The sequence below is a fragment of the Grammomys surdaster genome, unplaced genomic scaffold (genome assembly GCF_004785775.1).
Source record: "Grammomys surdaster isolate TR1022 unplaced genomic scaffold, NIH_TR_1.0 125928, whole genome shotgun sequence".
Classification (NCBI taxonomy): domain Eukaryota; kingdom Metazoa; phylum Chordata; class Mammalia; order Rodentia; family Muridae; genus Grammomys; species Grammomys surdaster.
In genome coordinates this window covers 1,754,482-1,773,295 of record NW_021620751.1, presented here as the reverse complement: position 1 = coordinate 1,773,295, position 18,814 = coordinate 1,754,482, and the positions used below count along the sequence as shown (strand labels likewise).

Sequence of the window (18,814 nt, the reverse complement as noted above, 5' to 3'; positions counted from 1 at the left end):
AGCTTCTCTTTTGTTCTCAGTGGCCAGCCTGGCTTCAGAACTGCCTGAGAGATCTGTGAGAGGAAATCCTTTTTGGTTTTGTTCCAACTTCTAATTCACTACCTTGGCAGTATTTGAAATGGATAAGGGCCTTAAGCTCACATCTGCCTCAGGTGACAACTAAGATAAGGAACATTCTGAAATGATGAGAGCTTTCTTCCCCAAAACACCTTTCAAAGCAATTTTTGAAAAGTAGTTACTTCAAGTTACAGGGCCTCAAAATACCTTGCTAAGAATACTGAAAGACTCACTTGATGCAATCTTCTCGTAATCCTGATTATTAGCTGATATTTTTGGCAAATCTTTAAAAGCAGTTCTTTGTTAATTATCAGGATAAACTAGAATCAACTCATCAGATCAGGATATGCAAAAATGTGGTAAAGTAGCTCTCATAGGAAAACAATATCCACTCCTAGATAACGGATTACTGTGGCCAAGGCAGCCACTAGAAAAAAGTAAGCTCTTGGTTGCTTTTAATGAAAGGATGAGGCATCAAAAATCATTTCAGAGCATTACAACATGAATCTTGTACAGAAGCATGCAGCATCATTGAATCAAGTACTTGCAATGCACTGGAGGGGTACAAGCTTGAGGTGCGGCCCTGGGTATAATGGAGTTGAGAGGAAGTACAGAGAAGTAGTATCGGAGAGTGATGGAAAACAGTCTATAGTAAATCTTCCATCATGAGGCCCAGACAAACATGCTGGGCATTCTAATCCTTGAAAGAGCTGTGATTATAGGAGCTATTTCATAAAGGAGGTGGAACTTTATGCAGGTCCTACCACGCACTTTGGAGTAGGATTATTTTAAAAGGTTCTGGTGGGCAGAGAGAGAGAGTTCGGCTAAAATAGAGAGATGGGTCTCAGCAACTCCTAAACCAAAAGGTAAAGGAAAATTTGATTGACAGTAGACAAAAACAACACTGTGTTGGAAGGTAGAGCCAAGGGTCCTAATTTAAAAACCTTGGACTTTTCACTAGGTATAAATTTAATTTATTGAGCTGATATATAAATAATAGGAAACCCTTAGAAAGTGATTTAGGTTATATGTCAAAGACAATAGTTTAGGAAGAGAATATATATATTCTCTTATATAATTATATTATATAATTATATAATATAATTATATTAGATATATATTATATATACTTAATATATATATTAAAAAATTATTACTCAATACTGACAGAAATTTTCTTAGATTAGCTCTGGGTGTTATTTTAGGCTGATTTTTATATAGTAGCCATCAATTCAGCAACAACAAACAACACTATTATCAACTTCCTTAGTGCTTTGATGGCTAGGTCATATGAGATATAGATAAGCTTTTAAAGCTCAAAAATAGAATCGATCAAGAAATAATACTATTAGTGCCTGGATGACCAAGTGCCAAGGACTGTGCTACCCACACTACTTAATTCTCACAAAGATCCAATGTTGGCATGATTGACATGCTTTTATATTTGAGAAACCCAAGTAGACAGCATAGAAGTAACTTTCCCAACGTCACTAAACCATCGGTGGTAGATCCAGGATTCAAACCCCAGATAGCCTGATTCTAATTTCAAAACCCCAAACTGCTTCCCAGGAAGCATCACTAGAAAACAGATGAATTTATAGGAAAAAAATATATGATTCTTGCAGAGGAAATCATGTGGGAATGGGATTGCACTGTACAACCAATAAATCTTTCTAGCAAGCTGACCATGTAAACTCCTACCCTTACAAAACATATCCTTATACCACCTATGACAGAAGAAAACTACCACATATTAGCCCTGCCCTAGACACAGATGAGCTGTGTGGTTCTATAAAGTTACTTAACCTCGGAAGGGCTTGTTCGTTTCTATCTGGGCAGTGAAGAATATAGGAACAGCTACCACACAGGCTGCTTAGCAAGCTAAATGGTATCCCAAAACTTACTGAGCCTAGAGAGCATGAAAAGTAAATTAATATTCACAATGTTTTATTGCTGTTCAATTAGACCTACTTTCTAGCAGAAAAAAAAATTATTACAAAGTTAATACCTTAAAAATAGGCTATCCCTTCTTCAATTGTCCCATTACAAAAGTCATACTTCCCTCTAAGATTAAGTCCCTATGCTTCAAAGAGACTTCAGCTATGAGCACCCTCAGGGTAAGCTGCTTCCACAGGTATAGGTGGCTGTATGGGTGAGTGTCATGTAGGTATGTGTGTGTTCAGCAGTCTATCATCTTACAAAACCATTAGCTATCTGGGTTCTGCCTCCCTCATTAGAAAGGAAACCCCTTGAGGGCAAAGACCCACTTGTTTCATCGCTGAACACAGAGTCCAAGAGTGCCTGTGTGCAGTCATATGAAACACATTTATTTATATCTCTGAGAGGCATAGATATTATTAATAGTTACTTAAAAACCATAAAATTTACAGCAAGAGAAGCCCTGAAAGGATATAGCTCAACAAACACTATTTTAGGATGAACTCAACCTTTCCCCACTAAGTCAGCTGAAAAAGACATCTTCAGTAGAGGAAAAGTTTCTAATGCTAAAATAGGAACAGGATTAACTCAATAGTTTTAGTATATGAAAAGAAATAATAGAGACTTAATGATGACACCACAGATGGAATTTTTGACATCTGCTAAAAGTCTATATAATCAATATATAGAAATTTTGGGAGGTGGTGGAATCCATGTAGCTGTCTGTGCAAACTGTCTTCCGCATTGGTTTTAGGTAAATAGCCCCTGTCTCTCTAGCAAAGGTTTGTATTTGAAAGGGCAATGGTTCTCTCTTAAGCTCTATGTTCCTTGGTCACTGTCCACATTGTCTTCTGTGTTTCAAGTATGTAATGAGCATGTCGGGTTAAATCTTCAGCCTGATAAGTTCTTCTTCCTAACTACCATGGAAATCCCTCAGCCCAAGTTACCATCCTTATATTCCTGGGAAGAAGCAGACCAGCATCAACATGTGAAAAACCAGTTTCAAAAATGTGATGCCTAGACAGACTGAGGCTCCCATGCCAGTCCTGATGCTCACTCCTGCACACTTCCCATCACCTGACAAGGTACTTAACTGACTTGACTTGAACCCAGGTCACCAAGTCACAGAGAATATTCTGCTTGGCAATGGGAGTCAACCAGTCGTGTCAGGTTTAGGGATCGTTACATGTTACCATCAAAGACACTCTCAGGGATGTTCTTCACTCCATGAGGTAACCCAGTCATTCCTTCCCTCCCTCTTCCCAGCCTTGCCCACCACCATGTTTGCCCCTTCCCCACCCCATTGACTTACTGAGCCATCCCACGCTGGGAGTGCGCCGCACTCGGGGATCATCGTCCAAGGTGCGATTTGCTAGGCAGGGCACTGAGTTCTCAAGCGGGCTGCGGGCTTTTAGTGCCAGAAGCAGAAGACAGGAAAAGGAGGACACATGAACAGCCACAGCAAGGATGAAGATGGAAGCGTTAGTCAGGAAGAAAAAAAAAATACTAAAGCAAATCACACAAGCGGGTTAAAGAAGAACAATGACAAATCATAAGGACATTCACCTCCTCCCGAGACCCTGAGCCCTTTAAATGGAGCACATGTCAACAAAGAATGAAAAAAGGTTGGGGAAAATTACATTCAATCATTATAGTTCCCCAAACAGGAATGGATGATTCGGTCAACATTTCTAATATACAAAACATGGGTTATATCCAGAAGACAGATGTAAATAATGAACACTTAGTCTGAAGATACAATGTCAGGATTGTTAGTGACTGTCTGCCACATGAGCACACACAAGGGAAGCAGGGCCCAGTGTAGTAAAGCACACAGGATGGGATGTCTTATTAGTAAGCGGTTCTCTAGTGATCTCCCAGCAGTCTGGCTACTGAGCTTGTAGACAAATGCAGAAATCAACATTTCAGACATTTGTGTCTGAAGTTTTTTCCCTGATGAACACAGACTGGCTTTCAACTTTCTGGGGTTTTTTTTGGCTTTTTTTTCCCCCTGCAGTAACATGACACTGAGACATGACTTAATTAGTGCTTTAATACAAACCCATTTGCGATGCAATTTTGGTCTTCCTTTTCCAATGTCTTCCAACATCTATCTTACTAGAAGTTTAACCCTTGGTGGATCCGTTCCAAATCTGGAACATCAGAGATAATAATATGGGCTAAAAGTTCAGTCAAGTTTCTCTAGGTACATTTTATCATCTGGATAGCCCAACTGGCTTCTTCCTGGGAGAATGCCATTTGCTTTAAGAACCTCTTGAGACTTGTTTGGCCAGTCTCTTAAAGAACTATGCTCTAAAGGTAGTAAAATTTGGACAGTATCCTGATCCTTTAAAGAATGATAGTGATATTGGCAATGCAGGACCATGAGGCAATGCAACTTAGACTTGAGGGATTTTTTCTGTTTTCCTTACTAACAAAAGTACTCATATTATCAGGGTAATACATTTACCATATTCCACCAAACATAAACATTGATGTATTCACATCATGTGCGAAAGACAGGGCAGGCAAATGGTCTTTTCCTAAGGCTACTGGTGGTGACTAGAGAGGTCGGGCTTTAACTTGAACCATTTACAAATGAATATAAATGTATGGCCAAATCTGGGCATCCAGCACATTATAAAATCCAGAAACATTTTTGTCAATTTATCTGTCTGTGTTTAAAAGCTGTAAATAAAGCCAGGACTTGTGAGCAGACCATCTGTGCTAGCACCTGTTTGAGGCAAATCTGATGTCTTCTCTTTTGCAATCTGAATTTTTAATTGTTTCCCATAATTGAACTTCTTTGCAAGTTTTTATTGCACTGAGAGAAAAATGGAGAAGCAAAATGTACCAGTTGAGATTACTCCAGAGATTACTCCGGAACGGTTGTTTGTCAAGAGGGAAACATGTAGAGATGTTCAGTGGCACACTGACCACCTCTCGCCTCCTATGTCTTGTGACAACGTACAGACTTGTGTAAAGAAACAATCTTCCTATAGATAGACCTCGCTATACAAAACGACAGTCTAAGGAACTGGTGCCTACTTGTCTGAGCACGAAGAAGCCTCGCTAGGATGCTAGGTCTGTGAGAATGGACAGACGTGGGAATACAAAAGAAACTCTCAACAGAGCCTTCCAGTCCTTTAGGTGGTAAGGAGGATGGAGCTGGCCAAATATTGCCTCTGATCTCACGGCCTGTTCCTGAGAGAAAGACTAGCAGCTCTTTCAAACCTTAGATGCTAGTAAATAACGTCCCCTTTCCCTGCCTCAATTTGTCAGGATGATACTTGCTGGGAATGAAGCCTAGAGATTCCTCTTGCATGCATGGCCTCTGTGAATGCTGAGCCTCCCCATCCAGAGGCCAGTGGAATGGAGCCTAGCAGATACCAGCCAAGAACCTGGCTCCAAACACAGGCATGAGAATGTAATGCCTGTAGAGCCTTGGCACCTGCAATTCAGAAAGCCTTACTGGAGCCATCTGGCTGCTTCGTCTAGTGAAAACAGGGAGACTCATGGCAGCCATTACTTACATTGGCAAATTCCAACATTTTGATTTGTTGGACCCTGTGTTCTCTGCAGAGATATAAATGACGCAACCCTTTTAGGAAGCTGGGTTTTTTTTTCCCACTTCACAAATTTACTCTAAAGAACACATTTTCAAGAATTGTTCTGAAATCTAGAAGATAACTTTCTATAACAATTAGATCGTGGTAATGACAAGTTATGTATACCTTCTCTAAATAATGCTCTTACTGTATCTTTTCTCTCTCCAGTCACAGAACAAACAGGTTAGGTTTGCTAATATCTTACACATTTTCTTTTAATCCATTTTTCACCTGACTTCAGGCATCAACAAGGTAGACACTGGCTCAAACCAGGACAACTCAGTGAGGAAACAAATGGCTCTAAAGACTTTTGAGTGAGGGTTTCCAATGTCTATATTGTAGAAAATGTTGCTCTGAGGGGGAAAGGGGAATAATTCAAATTTCCCTTTGGGAATCAACTTGGAAAAATCCTAAATTGAGCATCTCTCCTAGAACAAAGCAAATCAACCACACAAGTTTCTCTACAAAATGCTTCTTCGGTAATATTGTTCAGGAGAAAATAAACTTTACTCATGTTAAACTTTTAGGGCTCTTTGTAGAAATGCATAGCTGAAGGTTTTAATAGTTACTGAGCTGTTCCTCTTTCCACACCGGTGTTCAGCTAAGGCATTAAACCCGAACACAGTAGCATTTCATGTATAAGCACCCACGTGGCACGCTGCCTATAAATATCCACTTGGAAATCTGATAAAGGATTCAACTGACTCCCTTGTTTGGTGTGGTCCTGCTCGGATAATGACCACCAAAGCCCTTCAGCTTCATGTTATCATATGGAGTAAGAGACCTGAATTTGCTGAGGACTGGGAAGTAAATTACCCCAGGGGAAGTTCATTACTCCGTAATTGAATTAGCATATTGTTATAAAGCAAACATTCAACATTTGGTCCTTTCACTAATTATGCTTGTCTGTTAATTTTACACCTGAGTTTCAAGATTTCACCTGCAAGTGGAGACGTCGCATATATCAGAACAATTATAAATCATAGTGTCTGATGTAAAACAGGTGTTCAAATGTTGGGACCTAGCACTGCTGCCGTTACTACTAATATTCTTTCATTGGATGCTATTTGCTTTGTCCAGCATCATGAAGGGTATCGGAAAATACTAAAGATAGCAGCCTGGACTAATTCAAATTAACTTTAAGCTCTGAAATCAATATTTAAAAGAGATATCTGCACTGCTGTATTAATGCAGTACAGATCACAATGCTCGAAATGTGAAATCACCATAAATGTCAATAAAAAATATATGATGTATATAAAGAGAATAGTACTATTTAGTCCTAAAGATGAGAGTGATTATGTCATATGTGGCAATATGGATGACTGAGGAGGTCATTACGTAGAATGAGCTGTACAAAGAAAAGACAAATGTGACTGTTACTTGCACATTTTACATCGTCTGAGTGCACAGGAGGACCAGTGGTTCCCTGAGACTGCAGAGTTGGGAAAGATAATGAAAGATGAAGGCCGAATGCTACAATGTTTCAGTTCAACATGAGGCATATACGATAAGTATTGGAGTAATGGATATATTAACTAGCTTGATTAGATTACTCTACATTGTGTACGTGGGGCCTCATTCAGTATCCCATAAATAAACACAATCATAACTGTATCTTTTTGTCAATATCTAATACAATGATTATTTTGGCTTTAAACTCAAGAACTTGCAAAGATCTCTTTTGTCATACATTTTAACGAAAGAGAGTTTGTGCAGACTGAGGCATGCTTGACCATTTTTAGATGACTTTAACATTCTCTTCTCTTTCTATTTGGGGGGATGTACTAGAGAGAGGTCACACTCTCTTCTCTCTGATTTGTCTCCTCTTTTGTCTCTTCCATGCCTCCCCTCCCTTCTTCTCTGATTCTCTTCTACACAGACCAGAACACAGTCCCAGATCTACACCCTCCCTCCCTCCCTCCCTCCCTCCCTCCCTCCCTCCCTCCCATCTGCTCTCAGAGGAAGATAAGGCAGAGGAGAATAAGACTTTGCAAGGGGGGCTCCACTAAGCATCTGAAGCTATGTATGGTTTCCTTAGCCTTGCAGCAGCATGTGGCCTTTTCTGGAGCCACAGCATGACAAATTGGATACTCATTTGTACTACCATAAGATGAAGAGAAACATCTGTCTCTTTACTCAAATTTGTATCTTTACCTCAAATTCTGGTTGCATAAACTAGATGATCAATTAGTAATATTTAAAAAATATGCATTTCATGGCAGCATCCTATGTTATTTGCTGAGAGCTAAAGCCTGCTAGTGCGCACACGTGTCGAGCAGTTTTGATACTTTAGGTATCCATTTAAAACATTACAAAGTCCATGTGTGACAATTCATTATGGGTTGTTTGACAGCTGCAAACCTGATAATGAAAGGAATGCTGCTCTAAAAATGACACCTCAAGAATCTTTCCCCACTGGGGTGATGGAAGGAGGGAGCTGAGGAGCATAGGCAATAGTAGTCCATAAGATAGGTGTGGTAAACAGATGACCTGCCCTCAGTTTTAAATCTGAAAGTCACTAAAGGTATCCCTCAAAATATTCCTAACCAATATCTCTTCCTGATACCAGTAACATGTTATTAGTAAAGTATCTTCATAACATAAACAGAATAACACACTGTTACCCTCATGTTGCAGATATAACAAGACTCAAGGGGATTACATCATTATCAAAATCATGTATCTACTAAACATTATTCAGGCTAGAATAAAGCCTTTGGAAGAGAAGACTTCGCGTCTTCAAGATTATGAAATAGGTTTGTATGTCAAAACCTAAAGAGCCACTGAGTTCTACTTCTAAGCCTAACTTCTTACTGACCTAAAGATCAAATGGTCTACTAAGTACTAAAATAGACTGATAGGAATTTGAACATTGCAGATCTGGAAGACCTGGTAAAAGAAATAAGACCAGGGCCTTGAGGATGAATTGGCCACAGTCACAGCTATCATTAGTAGGCAGCTTTATTCAAATACTTTGCTAGTTACCTCCCATGGATTGCCTTGTTTTTTTAGCAGGATGGAGTGAGTTTGGTTTCATTGAGCTCTCTAGCCAAGACACTCTTCTGTGCTGTGCAAACGGATAGAGAATGAGGGTCCAGGGAAAAACAGGTGGGCATGTGCTGCTGGGTTTGGGAAGGAGCCAGCTGCACTCAGAAAGGCACCTGGAAAGTCGAGCTCCTCTGAAAGAGATCCGTGCCTAAGGATAAAAGATGCCACCTGACTAGCTCAGAACTAGAGAAGCACAAGACCAACTTCAGAGGTATTTGAGGGAGGTTAGGGGGGTGCTTGCCCTATCTACTGCTACAGGGATCATGTCTGAATTCAGTAATGTTAAAAGTTAAGTGGAAAAAAGAACAAACCCTCTAAGGACAGGTGGAAGAATTAGAATCTGACCCCCAGACAAAAAGCAAAGACTTGCTAAAGAGGTTGAGGAAGGTGTCAAACTTGGCTGTGGTCCCGACCAGATCCAATTCACACCATTTCAAGAGAGCCTAATTTAATATACAGGCTCATGCAGCTCAAGTGGGCCTAGTTGCATGCAAGTCCGATTCAAAGCTATAGGACCCTCATCAATCCTACCTATATTTCTCTGAATCCTAGATATACTACAAACAGCAGCAGCAAGAGCCATGCTTTCTTTCTACTGATTATTCTGCACTGTTAACAGCGCCCAGGTTCCTGTATGTAACAACACCGCACTGCTTTCTAATGTATCCAGAGCTTTCCTGTGCTCACACCAAAGCAGCTACATGGCAAAGAACTAGATATCAGCTTCCTGACTGGTAGAAACACTTGAAACAGCAGTCTAGATACAGATGCCTGGACCTCACTGAGATGTGCAAGCCTGGTGATGACATTTTTGCACAGCTTGGTAAAGGGGGAGGTCGGAAAGGCAGTGGATTGAAGCTGGAGCCCACCACTGTGCTGGGCAGTAGGCTATGGGTCACTATAAATCCAGAAGAGGTCCTGGGGTACTATCAAAAGGATAAAGAAAGCTATATGAGTCCCTGGATCCAACCACCTTCACTAACTCCTCACTGCCTGAGGCTACCCCTGTTGTTAGCCTTGGATTCCCAAGGTGGATCCCAATTCCTCTTATACCCATTTAACCAAAACAAAACACACACACAAAAGACAAAAACAAAACAAGAAAGTTTCAGACTATGAGGAGAAAGGGCCTCTTCCCCCATCACTGTTAAACAAAGGGTACTGATATCACTTACCAAAATGTCTGAAGAAATACAAAAAGTTATTTCCATGAGTTTCTTCCAGAAAAGAAGGCTACTGAAGCAAACAGTCCAGAAGCCATTCCTATTACTCTGAAATCTTTCTCGCTTAGTTATGCTTAAATCCCTGTGTTTGCTGAGTGATTACTTAGTGCCAGTTACCATTCCAAGCCCTTACATACCCCACTGATTTTTCCCATTAGTTCTGTTTTACAGGCATCAAAATGGACTACAATATTTATCTCAGTCTTTGTTAGGAAAAATAAGTAACTTTTTAATAATTAAAAATGAGTCTCTCTCTCTCTCTCTCTCTCTCTCTCTCCCTCTCTCCCTCTCTCCCTCTCTCCCTCTCTCCCTCTCTCCCTCTCTCCTCCCTCCCTCCCTCCCTCTTCTCCCTCCCTCTCTCTCTGCATGAGACCTTTCTCCTGCCCTCTTCCCTATGTTGACTCCCTTGGCTTCAATCCTTGGGGCCAGGGAATTCATCTGAGAGTGGCTTCCCAATAAACATGCCTTTAATATTAAAAAAAAGAAGAAGAAGAAAAGAATTTCATAGTGTGGGTCAGACTGAATGAGCAAAACCACTTCTCAACCAAGGATGTCCACACCCTCAGATGACAGGGGACAAGGAACTGACCTTTACGATACCACACCCTCAGATGACAGGGGACAAGGAACTGACCTTTACGATAGAGGAGGGGAAAGAAGTGCAGGCACTCAGCAAAAAAGAAACAAATCAATGATGGCCTGACAATCTTCACACTGGCAGGAAAAGCTGACCCCTCGAATTGGGATTCTGAGTCGCTCTTGGTCTTTAATCAGGGCTTGTTCACCTTTCATGAGTTTTGAGGCAATACAGATCAATAGTATCCACTTTTTTCCCCATCCATAAGATGGGAAATATATACTTTTTAAATCAGATCATGATTTAAAAAAAAAAACGTGTTTCTCAGCCTCATAAACACCTTATAAAATCTTTAAGCAGTGAATCGGAATTGTATATGCAAACTCTTTCTACTTCTTAATACTTCATGTTTGATTTTTTTATGTACTTCCCTCAAGTGTTCCTAGGCTCAAGTGTTATTCTTTCATAATAAACTAAAATAATACATAACTATTATTTTAAGTTACTCGGACAAAACTGCCAGACATTGTCAGATGGATTTGTGAGCTGTCGATTTTATTTAACTCACAAAAGTCATTCATATAGCTGAACCCAACACAAACCTCATAAAGCTACCTTTATTCTTCCTGATTTTTTTTTCAAGCAAAAGTGGTTTTGTATCAGAAAAAAAATCAACAATAATAACAGCTGTAAATCATCATCTGTGACCCAAGCCACACAAGAACACTGTAAAATTTGAGTTAGTTTTTAGCTATGGGTAAATAGATGTGTATACTGATGATAGAAATGGTTGAAAACCAGCTACTTGGGAGAAAAAGTGTATGTCTCCATGCATATGTCTGTGGATAGAGTAAATTTACTGGCATAAAAGATATATGGTGGGGCTGGAGACACAGATCAGAGGTTAAGAGCAGTGGCTGCTCTTCCAGAGGTCCTGAGTTCAATTCCCAGCACATGATGGCTAACACCCATCTATGAATGGAATCTGATGCCCTCTTCTGACATGCAGGTATACATGAAGATAGAGCACTCATATACATTAAATAAATAAATAAATAAATAAATAAATAAATAAATAAATAAATAAATAAATCTTTTTTTAAAAAACTACCAAAAACAAAAACCTTTCTGTCTTAGTGGATCGTTTGTATTTCAGCAGCTGTATACGGTAAGTACATGCTTTGAGTTTAATCTGCATTGTCAGTGTTTCCTCCATATTTTTTTAAAGTTTAGAGACAGCTGAAACAATAAGGCAAGCCCTGCTGATATCTAGGATGGAAACACTACACTGTAGCAGCCTTCAGCAGCTTGCCTGAAGCCTCTGGAGTGAGCACTGAGACTCAGTGCCTGCTGAGAGCAGATGCGGCTACAATACACGGGAGTAATCACTCTACCTTGTCTACACACTCTACACACAGGTGGAAATCACCACAAGTGCACAGGTTATAGCAAATTGTCATCAACCAAACAGGAAGCTGTGCATTTTGAGTATGCGTTGCCATTGTTTTTAATATAATTATTTACTTGTATGCTAATGGAATTTCACAGTAGCTGCCTATGTGACAAGCTGCTGCCAGAAATCTCCCCTCACTGCTGGATCTTGTGAGTTGATGGACATAGACTCTAGGACACCTCTGGGAACTAACAAAATCTCCGATTCAAGTGTCCCTACACCATTCAGCTCTCTGTCACACTGTTGCTAGCATATCCAGGGCTGTCTTTGTCACTGGGTCTATTTCTATATTTAAGGCTAAGGTGATTTATGTGTATCTAGGCTTCTCATGAGAATATTATAACCCTGTCCCAACTACAGTCAACCTAAGATTCTATATAATTCCGTACTTTAGATGTTTACTCAAAGAACATTACATAGTTCTTAAGTATATTAAGTGATTAAGCCCCAAGACATAAAAGTAACTGTGTAAACTTGCAGGTTAAGACCTAGCAACTGTAGAAAGCCAAGAACTTGCCACCTCACCTGTGATTTATGATCATGTACCTTGGAAGCGCATGTAACTCACTGCTGTAGGATCTCACAAAGCCAAATCTTGCCTGTGATAGTTAAAAAGTTGGGTAACACAAAGGCCAATAATAACACGTTTGAAACAAACTAATAGTATCCTATGCTGCAGGGTGTACTCCAATCATTTGAAGAGCCGAAAGAGAGCCGTCTGCCCTTTCCCATTTGCTTTCTGCCCTGCATGTGTAGCAAATGAGAGGTGAACAATGAAACCAAGTTCAGCATGCTCTCAAATGCAGGATCTACTGATAGGACAAGAGCTGAGAAATAGCGAGTAACCTAGCTCATTCATTGTACATCACATCTAAATAATGTCTCCAAAAGGCAGTGGAGGCTCTTCTGTTTCTAGTCTCTGCTCCATTGTGGTACATAAGAAGGTGGCTTAGCAAGCTGGAAAAGAGAGCAGCCTGGCAGTCACAGACACTCCCTGTCTACCGCAACATTGTATCTTCATACTTCTTTATACAGGGTATTCCATGACTTAAAGCAAACAAACAAAACCTCTAACTCTTAGAAGCACACTTCATAGGAGAAAGAGGATTGTTGCCTAAAACAAAAAGGAAAGACTGACCTTTGACTGCCGCCATTACAAATACAGGTGCTGGTTAAGACAAAATGCTTGTAAGCTGAGTTAGAGCAACATGCTTAAGCAACGGCACTGCCAATACATGTAAAATCTTTACTTCAAAACTAAATCAACAGGCATATAAAGATGAATATCTCTCTGTAGACTGTAGATCGCAATGTTCTGAGTAACACTAAACTATACTAGAAGTATTCTAAATTTGAGTCTCTCTCTTGTGGAGGTATTTTATTGAAAACATTGATAACTTAATTATTTTTATAGACACTTTGGGTTTAAAACTATGAAATTTTGTTTATAGTACTGTGTCTTCAAACCATTGGTTTTTAACATTAAATGAGAAAAAAAATCACATTTCTGGATATGGAATGACTGGTGTCAACTTCACTTTATATTTAGTTTGTTGTCTGCCTGAGACCACATTCTGTAATACTACAGAAGTACATGAGACTGTATCAGGTTACAGACTCTCTCCCTCTCTTCCGTTTCTTAGTACTTAAGAAGATGTGGTTGTGGATTCTAGATCCAGTTCTACCAACCCAGCTCTTACTCAAGTCTGCCCACCGCATGGCCATCTCCGACACTTGACAGTGATGTGCATCCAGCCCCCTTCTCAGCCTGTAACCAAACATGAAATTTGCTCCCAACAAAGAGACACATAAGATAGACACTTTTCAAGAAATTGTGGAAAATGCAATAAAATAAAAGTAACAAGAACGTAGTGCCTTCCCCATTGTTACATAATGAGTTAATATTCCATCTTTAGTAATTACCGTCCCATCTGAATATGACTGTTATTTACCACAATATCAACCACGTTTTCAAGTGGTAAAGTAAAATGGAGTCTTATATTGGTAAGATGACCACCAATAGCCTAGACAACTGACTCCTACCCGAAATGGGATACTGTGGTGAAAAGTGTTGTGACCCGAGACTTCAAAGCATTTATCTTATCTAATTAGCTCCTCCCAGTTGTTGCAAGTCATCTTGAAGACATATTCCCTGAGGTCTCGGTCTCTGCAAGCTTGCTGATTCATGTACAATACTCAGATGTTTCACCACAGAGTTATGAGCGAACCATTTCAGTCCATCAGGATAGACCCATATAGAGAATCGAGGCACTGTGGCTTTGCAGCCTGCAGCAACAGGGAAACCTTTCCAGCAAGATTGCACATATGCCCAGTTGTATGAAAAGGATCATGGAATGAGCATGGCATATGAACTTGAGGAAAGAAATATGAGGGGGGAGGGGGCATGAAGAGATGGAGTGAGGTGATGTGGTGACACTGCAAGAGAAATCGAGCAGCAGCCATTGGCTCTGCATTACCATTGTCAGGGTTGCTAAACATCCTACTTGCACTGGAGACCGTCTTCCCAATGTCAGCCAGGGACCGAAGGTTAGATTTCTTGGTTTGATGTCGGTGTTTCCGGAGCAGAGTATAGGTGACCTTATCCTTGAGGTCAGGCTTCAGTAGGCCTGTCTCGATCTGGTGGTCTGCAATCATCTCTGATGTGAAAACAAAAGTGAAGTGGGTGTCAGTCACCAAACCATGCAGCTGTCACTCAAGCCTTGTGAACGTCACCTCCAAATTAACACCAAGGCCTTTCTTCTCAAAACCCCAGCTTCCCACCTTATAGAAAGGGACAGGATGCTGGCATTAATGAGAGTCTTTATAACTACTCTAGCATTAATTGGATCTTTACAAAGGTAGGATTGTCTTAATCTGCCTTTTTTTTTTTTTAATATCCCAGCTATGGTGAATCCCCTAAATCACAGCTTCTTTAAGTAACACGATTAGTCAGTAATTTGCATTTTTCAATTTTAAAAGTAACGTTCAGAATTTTTATGCCCTGCACTGCATTAGTTAGAAACGTCAAATGTACAATAAAAAAGAGAAGTTGAACATTGTAAAGTCATGAAGAGTGATTATTAAAGTCTATCTCCCCAATTCTTCTAAGTTATATTTTCTTTGAGATACCTTTTCCAATATCAGATCATTTGAACAGCTAGTGAAAAAAATATTAAGCTATAAAATGACACATATTCTAGTCTTTTCGAAGATGTCAGATTAAATCTTCCTGGTCAACTCCAACTAAAGCCTTGCCAGTCTATTCTACTGATCGTTTCAAACACAGCCTGACTTATTTTTGAGAAAGTTTAAATCTCCTAATTATAAAAAAAAAAGTTTCTATTTACTCTTCTTTACTGTTTTAACTTTAAAAAGAAAGTGGCTTTGGGGCTAGGGCGATGGCTCAGGTGGCAAAGTGTTTTGCTGTGTGTGCAGGAGGACATGGCTTCAGATTCACAGCATCCACTAAAAAGTCAGGTGCAGTGTTGTCCACCTGTGTCCTCTTGCAGGAGGAAATGTGGTGAAGACAGGCAAAACCCTGGAGCTCAAAGGCAATCCCGGTTCACTGAGAGATGTTATCTCAAAAATAAGGTGGGTAGAAAGTAAAAAAGATGGCTGGCAGCAATTCTAGCCTGCAACACAGGTAATCAACCAATCACACACGCACACGCACACGCACACACCAATAATTGCTACACTGTGAACTGTAAAGCATTCTATTAGACAACAAATCCTATTCCTATACAAAGTAGCTTCTGTCTCACAATTAAGCATGTAAAGGAACCCTGGGCATCCTATTCCAATATTTGTCTCCACGTAGAGTGAGAGGATGAAACCATCACAGAATCTGTGGGTGATGTGCATGGCAGGGCACCTCAGTGCACAGCTTCCTCTTGGGAAAGTACTTAGGTAGGGAAGTACAAAGGCCTATTCCTATGCAAAAGTTTAACAAGAAAATCGATGGGTGGTGGGACTACAGTCAGCCAGTCTATGGAATCCCACCCTGAAGAAAAGGTATGGGGCTCCCTAGGACCTTGCTGACCCTCACGGAACTGTCCAGCTCTACAGTGAGCACTCAGTCTCACCTTCTTGCATCTAGAAGCCAGTAATTTATACAGTAGACAGGGAGCCATTTGTAAGGTGATTGGAGACTAAATCAAAGATTTTCCATCATTTGCCCAGCACAAATGCTATAAATGTACAGAACGGGAACCATTTGGTAAGGGACCTGGAGGGGACAGGAAGTTTCTCTTGTGAGTGTTTTGATTTGAAAGTGGCCTTCAGCTTGGGTATTTTTAACCACATGAACCGCACTCAGTAAAACACTCAGAATGACCCCTGGAAGTACAATTAGCCCTCTGTCCCACAGTCAAGTAATTAGGTGCCTTCAGAACACAGCCCTATACTTTCCCTTCAAGTCCCATTTCACATGGAAAGTCCATTTACAGAAGGACCACAAAAATAAACAGCAGAAGCATGTCTGCAGCAACTGCTATCTGACTCTCACTCTGATGCCAGCATCCTGGATTAAAGAGTTTCTTATCTAGCCTTCCTGGCAAGGCTTCCCAATGCATATGCATGCACAGCCGGCCCTCTTGTTACTAATGCCTGGAAATCACTAGTTAGACAGGTTAAAACATCTGTATGGCTTATGGTCTTCATTAAGTTTCCATTAAAAAAAATGGCAGGCATAATAGGCTCTCTTTAAGCATCAACTTCAAAACTTTTCAAAGCAAAGTAGGGGCAGTTACTTCTACAACTACACTGAAATTAAGTGCTCAGTGTTCAGATCCCACAGACACTACCAACTGGGAGAAAATATGCCAAGTCTAGATGATAATAGAACTGAGAACCTAGGGGAACCTCTAGTTCAGCTCTTGTTACACAGGTGAGGATAAAGGGGGTGCAGAAGTGACTGCCCACCCACCAAAGACTAACTAGAAAGGCAGAACCCCAACTAGAAGCATGCTTTCTGAGGCACATCTGGATCTTTCCCAACACAGCATTTTCTATTAAAAAGCAAGTCCACAAGGCTGGTGAATGGCTGCCATGCTAGCATTCAGGAAGCTGATGTAGAATTGTGACTTCCTGGCCGCATGAACTATGGAGCCCATGAAGTCAAAGCCTAGGCTACATACCTAGACTCTGCCTCAAAAAAAAAAAAAAAACAAAGGTGAATTGTTTTAAAAAGCAAGCTCTAGGCAGAGAAAGAAGTGATACCTATAGAGCTTTTGCAGACCAACAGAGAGGTGGTTAGACTGTGGGAAGCAGCTAAGGGGACTAGCAAGCCTTTGAGAAAAAGACACATGGGAAGATAATGTAAACAAATGTAAGTGGCCATAGCTAATTAAGACATTTGTTAGGTCTGTCAAAATTATCTAACTCAGTATGAAAGACCTATGCCATAAAAGTCACCTGGGGATGACACTGCAGACCAAGACATTTGGCAAAAACGTACCCAAAATCTTACAATATGTTCAAAACTTTTGAATTTTCTACAACTGGAACTTTATACTAATCAAATAATTTTGCTAAACTATACAAAAAATACCCACTTCCCTTGATAATAAAACCTTCAAGGTCACCTAACACCTAATAAATTACTATTTTACAGCTATTAGGCATTATTTATACAATGATGAGAAATTGATATTTATGTTTTTATCTTTAAGCGAATACCAATTAAAATAATGAACCATGAGGCTGGCGAGATGGCTCAGCAGATAAGAATGTTTGCTCCACAAGAATGGGGCCTGAGTTCAAGTCCTGGCACTGATGTAAAACACCTACCTGACTGGCTATGCATGCCTACAACCCCAGATTACCAGATGGACACAGGCAGGCCTTGTGAACTCACCAGCCATGCAGCCTAACTGTCACAGAGAGTTTGAGAGAGCATCGTGGAGGGAGCTTGTCTCAAGGCAATAAGACAAAGAATAATGAAGAAGATACATAGTATCCTGCCCTAGCCTCCCCATGCGCAGGCATCCACCCACTCACATACTCACATGTGCATACACACATACGTTGTACCATAATTCCATTTCAAGAAAAAGTTATATGCACATAACCAGAGCATAAGAAAAATGTTGAGATGATAGACAGATTAGGAAACACTTTATTTTTGTGGTAAAATTAGGGAAGGTTTTATTTTTGTAGTAAAGTATGAATTGTATTTGAATGGAGATATATATTTATATATTATGATTAGAAAGAGCAAAAAATGTAAATTTTGAAAATATAAAGTTTTTAAGAAACAACAGAACTCATACATCTGCCAACACACAGAGCTCAGTGCATATACATGCATATATATATATATATGAATGAGCTCCAAAAATAGAGCTACATTTTCCTCATCCGTTTCTCATTGTGCTAAATACCTGAAATGGATTATAGCTTCTTTTAAAGAAAAGAGTGGAAGAAAATTCCATGAACTTGACTTCCTGTGTGAGTGACACCCTTTAAATATAGGATTACAATGAAGATGCTAATAATAAACCTATTAAAATAATCCCTGGAAATTATGTCTTATCCTCTGTAAGGCTTCAAAGACAATTTTTCTATTAAAATACAGAAGAGATTCTTTTTTTAAAAAAAATTAAAACACAGTGAGATCCTGAAAAGAACCCCAGGTAAGCTGATTTCACTGTAAGAAAGACACCAGACACCTGAGCCAGGCTTGAGACCGGTTCAGCTGCTTGCCTAGGACCTGCAGGTAGGTGTTCTGCCTCTCAGGAAGATGAGGAGGAGCAATAGCAAATGGACCACAAAGACAGCTGAGAATGATCCTCATATTTGTTGGATATAATCATACTTTCTATTATTTATTTTTTCCCTTTTTCTGAAGGAAAATTGGCCTGTTGGTTGAAAACCCATCTTGATACTTCGGAGCGAGTAACCGCCA

The 18,814-nt window shown here is 40.0% G+C and overlaps 1 protein-coding gene across 1 annotated transcript in view; it reads right to left on the bottom strand.

The window, feature by feature from the left end:
• Slc4a4 (solute carrier family 4 member 4) overlaps nt 1–18,814 on the bottom strand; it is a 325,511-nt gene that overhangs the window by 167,138 nt on the left and 139,559 nt on the right. The window contains exon 6 of the mRNA XM_028752664.1: nt 14,385–14,564. Within this exon, the coding sequence (XP_028608497.1) occupies nt 14,385–14,564 (180 nt within the window). The remainder of the gene's footprint in view (nt 1–14,384; nt 14,565–18,814) is intronic.